The following is a 7758-nucleotide window of genomic DNA, read 5'->3' as shown; positions in this document are numbered from 1 at the left end:
GCAGTTTGGAGGTGCAAGATACCTGAGCCTGTAATGTTAATTTTTACCTGTGTTCATGGAATAAATCAGCACTGTTTTGTAGTTACTTGGACTGTCTCATCTCTCAGAGTTAGCAATGGTAACAAGAACTAAAGACCAACAATTATCTGACTACAACCGAAACAGTAACGAATGAAACTTTTTAGACAGTTTGACCAACTTGAGCACTGGTCTAACAACTAAAACACTCTTTAACTTGCACTGTTTTAGACTATGAACAGCTTGAACACTGGTCTAAGATAATCTTTTATTTGTCGGAGCAGAATCTCTTGTTGATGTAACACACGAGCCATCTTTCAAAGTTCTTATCGGGTTCCGTTTGCCACCAAAAATGTCCTTGCCAATGCTGAAAGCCACACACATGCAGCAGAATAAAATAACATTATACCTTTTATGGCCCAAATTTGTTTGTAGTTGTAGTAATTTACACAAAAATGGCAAAAAGCAGTTGAACTATTTGAATCATTAAATATGCAATAATGAAGGTAGCTGAACTTCCAGGAAGCTACTGCAGAATGTAGGTAAACTACTAGTTTAATTGCATGTGGTTTACTACTCCACAACACTGGGTATAGAAAAATGTTTGCCATGCTGACCATCTTAATTTTGCATGCTAATATTTTAACATTAGCTAATTAGCAATAAATACAGCATACAGTTGATAGGAGTGCCATCACGTTTGCAGGTACAGGATTTGGTCACTTCACAAACTTGTTTCCTCACTATGTGAGGCCATCATGCTGCTTTTTAGGTCTCTACAGAAGCTGCTTATACAATACTGATTTACTGAACTTGGAGCATGTTACAGTCTGTCAGTTTGTGATCCAGTATCAGTGTGCCGTGTGGGTCTGGATCCTGGAGCAGCAGCTACAGTCTCTAAGTTGTAGGTATTGTGACAAGTTATGTTGTAGCACATCTCTTGTAGAGATATCCAGTCTTGGTGATGCTTTTAATCTTTCCAATAAATCTTGTTTCCTTCTAGCTTAATTTAAACTAACTGCTGTAAATGGAAACGTGTTTATTTTGTTTTCATAGTTAGACATTTAGTTTGACATTTAAGGAAGTCATCTTCTTCATTTTCTTGCTGAAAATTAAATGTAGCCCTGTGATAGACTGGCGACCTGTCCAGGGTGTACCCCGCCTCTCACCTAATGTCAGCTGGGATTGGCTCCAGCTCCCCCGCTACCCTATTCAGGAATAAGCGGTGTAGATAATAGATGGATGTTAGATTGATGTTCAGATTGATCAGACTGCAATCTCATCCTTTCTCGTTTTCCTTCTTCAGGTGTTCCTGTTGTTGTGCATAGCAGACCAGATGGTGCATTCCATGTGGCGGAACGGAAAAGACCCAGATAGTTTTTCTATCCCTTACCTGACCGCCCTTGGTGATCTGTTGGGTACGGCCCTGCTGGCTCTCAGCTTCCACTTCCTGTGGCTCATAGGAGACCAGGACAGTGATGTGGGCGACTGAGACGGCGGCAGTGGTAATGGGAACCTGCTGTCTGCCATGTAACCTCTCTTAAGCTTCGTGGGAGTGTGGGTGATCTCTGTCGCTGGCCAGCACATTCCTATACTTTACATACACAGTAAAACTTCTCTTAAACCACATGACATTTTAGGAACTGTTTTCTGCTCCTTGATTATATTTTTTTACACTAGAGACAAACACTAGCCAACACCCACAACGCTGAGGAAACTTTGCTACTGTTGGGGAAGTGGTCTGCTGTGCTAGCAGTTGGAAGTCTTATCCTAAAAAGTCTTTGCCTGGAATACATTTTGAGGATGTTCCACCCACTGTGTTACAAAATCAGTTTGGGTATTACTGCTTTAGGGTGGAGGCCAATCACATGAAGCCTGCTGTTATTTTAGTTTAGATGAAACAGACCTACTAGCACCATAAAAGGGAATCGTGAATTTATATTGATGGTCCAAAAAGTCGACTTTTCTACCTGTGTCTGGCTGTTTTTGTGTTTTGTTGTTTCTCTGCTGTCTAAACTGCACATCCTACACTGCTACTGTAGGTAAAAGGCACCATGTGGATCAGGCTGCATGTTAAGTGAATATGCACAGGTGTGGTGGGTTCTCAGCTTTTTTTGGATCAGGGGACCAGAAAGAAATTCACCAGTCCAGTCTCATTGACCAGCACCACACATGTACATAGGAACGTGCACAAAACAAAATAACTGTCAAGATAAAGTGAAAGTGTTAAAGGCAAATTAAATTTAAAAATATATTATCACAGCTAACATACAGTATCTAAGTGTAAATGAGTAAATTAAAGGATAATTCAAGGATCCAATTGACATTTGAGGAATAGTCAAATTTTTTGCTGAGAGTTACAGACAGGTGACAAAAGATGCAGATGCTGTCATAGTTGGTGTCCACGTGTCCTCTAAAGATCACATTTATCCTCTGATGAAGCATTTTAACCTGATGGGAGTGGCCTCCTCCAGGATGAGGGTGCCCCCATCCCTAGGGCATAAGGGGTCACTGGATGGTCTGATGTATGAAAATGATATGAATCATATGATGTTAATCACCTGCTGTGGCCTTCACAGTCAGACAGTATCTCCACCACCACCATCATCAAAACACCAAGTAAGGAAATCTCTTTTGGAAGAATGGTGTTCATCCCCTCCAGTAGAGTTCAGAGACTTGGAGGATCAGTGTTGCGTGCACTAAAGCTGTGATGGTGGTCCAACACCTTGCTGAGACACTTTGTTGAGTTTTCCTTTCATTTGTCACTTGTCCTTTCTTTTATAATGTTAACAGTCAAAACATACAAATAAATGAAGAAGCTGAGCACCCAAATGGTGTTACACCAGGACTAACTAGCTCCTCACTGTAATACAAGAACAATGAATCATCAGCTAACTGTTTGCCTGGGCCATGCAGCTTTATCCTCATGCCATACCCTCTGACACTTATGTAAACCAGACCATGGACTCCCTTGTATATTATGTCAGCCTCCTGCCTTCCCTGTCATTCATTTCCTTTGTCTGTCTGTTCTGTCTCTCACCCTCAGTGTGGGGTGACTTGTGCACAGCATTGCGCTGGATGTTTGCACACTAATCACATGCTGTTTACATGGATGCACACAATAAAATTGCTGTTTTCATGCTAGCATAATATGTAATAGTAATATTATAATCAATGCAAACATAACCTGATTAAAAAAAAGATTTCTGTATTTCATGATCCAGCTGAGGCAGCCTCATTATTAAATCCATCTGTATCGTCTTCTTACTTAAACTGAAATCAAACCACCTTAATGTGGTAATCCATTAGCCTGTTGTGTGCATGTGGCCAGTGGTTCTCTTCAATTCCAATATGTGCCTCTTGAGATTCACTGGCTGACAAGGTATTTCTCTCTGTCATGCCATTAATACAATTTTCTTTCTACAGCACTGTAATACAGTACAGTGACTTGTTTTCATACAAATTTTTTGTTGTACAACAACAACTTTTGTATTTTTGAAGAGTTTCACTCCAAAATGAGATATCCACCAAATATTTATAGATCCCATTAAAGTTGCCAGATTCTCGGGGGTGATGTACGTTTGGTCAAAGTGGACCTTTTTTCTTTTGGAATGAAACCCTTAATTAGCTTTTGTGGTTCTTTTGGGTCAAATAATGTCAAAATAAACGCTCTTCTGTTGAAAAGGATCACATTTGTGTTTATTTTTGTTGAAGTGATTAGCTGACAAGCAGCAGTCCTCTTTTTCACATGGGCATAGAGCGGAAGTCATTTACTGTGTTGAAATGGAGAGTGAGCTCTGAGTGCACCAGGTGAAAGCCTAAATATTGAGCCAGGGAGGAAAAGCAGGACTTTTGATTGAGATGAGCAGTAAAAATGTTCATTCTCCTTTGTTTGTCTGAAGTGCTATCAGACCAGGATATGATCTGTGTTCTCCGATAGTCTCCATGACAACACATCATCTTCTCCTCGGGTATTTGGGAAAATGTATTTCTGCACAGATGATATACATAATGTAGGCTTATGTAAGCATACAGAGGTTATGTCTAATTGTTTTTGTTTTCTTGTAGGGTTGTGGGGTTACCATCATCCTAGGTATTCTGCAAGTGAAGGTGGGGTGGCTATGGCTCAGTAGGTAGAGCAGATTGTTCCTTAAACATAGGATTTGTGGTTCGATCCCCAACTTCTCCAAGCCATGTGTCTAAGTGTCCTTGAGGAAGACAAAGAGCCCCATGATGCTGTGTGAGCAAATGAGTGAACAGGGGCATAGTGTTGAAGCATTCTGAGCATGCTTCAGTGCCTAAACAACATTATACAAGTTTAAGTCCATTTACTAAATTGTACATGTTCAATATATGCAAATGTTACTACTTTTAAGAAACAAAAAGGCAAAGGTCAAGGTCTGCTTCTATACTGTCCTGTCAAATACAAGGAAACATGCCACACAAACTTTATGAAGGAAAAAAAAGACTAAAGCTGTGTGTTTTTTCCTTATTTAAGAGTTAAAATATCTGAATGCAGCGTTTCATGTCATTTCATCCATTAGGATCCCCATTAGTTTCTACATAAAGAGCTTTACCCAAACAATATAGTGTTTATGTTTGTTGTTGATGAAGGCCCACAAGCTTCTTTCTTCCTCACTGTTCATTTTCCGATACAGCTATGCCATGCACTGCTGACTTTCATGCTGCATGTTCTGTATGCTTCTACGCTCTCTTTTCTTCAGAAGTCCCACAGAAAGCCACTGAAGTCTGCCAGCACCCACCAGCAAACACACCCCAGGTAGTCCTTTTGGATGGTACCCACCTGAGGTCAGTGCAGACATTTGTCTAACTCGGTGGCACAGTGTCTAAGAACAAAAGCCTTGATGTAGAGGGACAGCACAGGACTGCACAAGCATCAGCTACATTCCACTTCTCCCTCTTCTTCTTCTGGAAACAGCCTGACATCTTCCTTCAAACCAAGTTGGCTGCCTTCAGTGCAGTCAGAGCAGTCATCTTTCTGTATGGTAGTGCAAGTTGGACAACAGCAGCTTCCACTAACACTGTCTGCATCAGCTCCTTCACATCAGGTGGATTCAACAATCAGAGCGAGCAATGTAGAAGTGCTCAGCAAGCCCAGAAAACATGAGTGAGAATGATGGTGTGCGCAGTTAGACTCTTGGCTCTGACTGCTCAAGCAGATCCTGTTTGGAGAACTGCCTGGTAGGAAATGTCACAGAGGGAGCGAAAATGCCATCAAGGAAGGCTGTGCTCACTGGGATCACATGGAACTGGTACAATCTTTAGAGCATCCTGGAGAGTTGTTGGGAGGAGAGGCAGCTGTGAGCCATCCACAGCCTAATGGCACTGAGTTTAACATGCAAAGTGAAAATGACCAGCGATGTGAAAAAATGGTTTAATAGTTCAAACATTTTACTTTATGTGAATGAGGGTGAAATTTACTTGTAAGTTTTATAGTAATTTGTAGAAAAACTGACAAAAACCACATGGTGTGACAGGAAGTTCACTTTTTATCTGGTGTGGATAAAGTCTGTGTGTGAAACAGTCCTTTATTACAGCACAGTAATAAAGGACTGTTTTTCTGTTTCCCAGAATAGCATTGCTGGCAATGTGGAGACATTTTTAAAACAGGATTTGGACCTTTATGATGACAGGAATTCTAACAGAAGAGTTATGTTTAAATAAATAAAATATGAAATTAATTTATAAAGTGCACTGGAAGGACTTGTGATTTCAGTTTTCCTGAAATCCTGGTTTCAGGTCTACATTTTGCCTTTTATGTTTTCCCTGCTTGGATAACAAGCACAAGAGCTGTCATTTTAAATGAGGACTGATTGATCTTGTGAGTCTGTAGCTGTAACACCCCCGAACATCAAAGTTTCCTTAGAAGTAGATTCTGAATCAGCTGAGTGCAGCAGACAAGCTACTGTCCGTCCATGAGCTGGTACGGAAACAAGCACAAACTGACACAGACACAAACGCAACTTGTGTGGAACTAGCAAAGCAAACATAGCAGACTGGAAGTAACTTTGAAGTTGAATTGGGAAAAGGCAGTTATAGGATCAGAAGGAAAGGGGATACTTACAGATGTGCATGGTCTAAATTCCTGGGTTGTATAATCAATGACTTTTCTTGGCTGGGTGAACATACTTAGGAGAGTCTAAATATCTTCACAGCTTCTCAACATGGTCAAATGGATTTTCTCACCTCCTGCATGATCTAAGCTAATGGCAGTAGATTACTCATGCCTGAAAAATCACTTATGTCCTTTAGATGAATTTTTATGGTTAGGGAGATTTGTATCAAATAATGACAGTGAAAAAATATGAAGCAGTTGTTGAGGTCAGCACAGAATGATCTATGGAAGAGACGCAGTCTAAATACTGTATAAATGAGGTCATACAGATGTTTCTAAAGCTGTTGTGCTAGATGACACATCCTTGAGACTTATGAGAACATTCTGATGAATATTTTTTTAACAGTTGGAATTTTATTTCTACAAAAGCTCATGGAAATCATACTACTGTGATCTAAGGGAATATTAAGTTCAACCACGCTGTGGTTCTTTGTCAGCCAGGCTACAGTGCTGAAAAGAAACCTAGTGTTTTTGTTTTCTTCTGTTAATGAAGGGTAATGCTGTTCTTGCATTAATGAGGGCTTTTCATATGTGTTATTAAACTATCTTTCCAGGCTAGGTAAAATTCTTCTGAAATAGTGAAATGCTACTTCTTTTCCAGTTTTTGCGATGCAGATTTGTGAATTGTACCAAGAAGCTGGCCTCCTCTCCTTCACTTCTTTATTTTTCAGAGGGGCAACAGCTCCAAGTGTTGTGTGCAGTGAGCATGGGCGTAGCCAGGGGTGGCCAGGAGTGGCACCAGCCACCCCCAGACTCTGATTGTCCACCCCTGCCAGAGTCAAAATGTGATGCTTGTCATGAATGAAAAATTAAAAACAATGACCATTTGTTGCCTTAAATAACATTTTTCTAGCCCTTCATAATAAAAATGTGTCAAATTTGTTGTATTTTATACCATGAATGTAGCATTATATTTGCATTCATTTCTCCCATTGTGTTGTTGTGGAGAATGTTTCATCTCAGCCAGGGGGAACCACTGTGCAGCAGTGATGTCCCCAGGTGGGGAATAAATAAGGAGTGAAGCCATATTTAACAAAGGAAGCACAATGTGTGTCTCACTTTTACACAAAGTAAACATTTTGTTTCTTAATAATGTATGGTTTATTATTTAACAGAACAAAGAGTTTAATTTGCTTTTTTGAATGTATTTTAAATTTGCCACCCATCTCTGAGTCTGTGCCCCAGCCTGGCTACTCAGTACAAAATTCCCTAGATCTGCCCCTGGCAGTGAGGCTGCAGCACTATCAAAAAAAAAAGAGTAGTGAATTGTGTGAAAGTAAAGTTAAGGTGGCTGCCTTCACACATGGCACTAAAGCAAATAATAATGAAATCATTTCTTTAAATGTGTTAGATATCTACTGTCATGGAGTTTTTTTTCACACATACTGTATTATCCATTATTCTAAATTCCAGTGTTATTAAAAAAAACATGGTCAGACAGAAGATGATTTTGGGGGGAAACTATTAAATGCTAAATTTGAATGCTGTACATCAGAACAAAATTAAAGGTGTGATTAAAATAGTGTTTGGGCTTATTTACAGTTTGAGAAAAGCCAGTTGAGTCTAATAATACATTAAATGCACTATTGAGGCTGTTATTGTCA

General features: G+C 39.9%; 1 protein-coding gene across 1 annotated transcript in view; it reads left to right on the top strand.

Annotated features, from left to right (window-relative positions):
- The window catches only part of slc41a2b (solute carrier family 41 member 2b), a 40511-nt gene extending 37891 nt beyond the window's left edge, over positions 1-2620 (top strand). Inside the window, 1 exon segment of the mRNA XM_020601315.1 lies at positions 1325-2620. Coding sequence (XP_020456971.1) covers positions 1325-1510 — 186 coding nt within the window. The 3' untranslated portion in view covers positions 1511-2620.
- Positions 2621-7758: the final 5138 nt, after the last annotated feature.

Source organism: Monopterus albus, unplaced genomic scaffold (genome assembly GCF_001952655.1).
Source record: "Monopterus albus unplaced genomic scaffold, M_albus_1.0 scaffold51.1, whole genome shotgun sequence".
NCBI classification, from domain to species: domain Eukaryota; kingdom Metazoa; phylum Chordata; class Actinopteri; order Synbranchiformes; family Synbranchidae; genus Monopterus; species Monopterus albus.
This window is presented reverse-complemented; position numbering and strand designations above follow the sequence as displayed.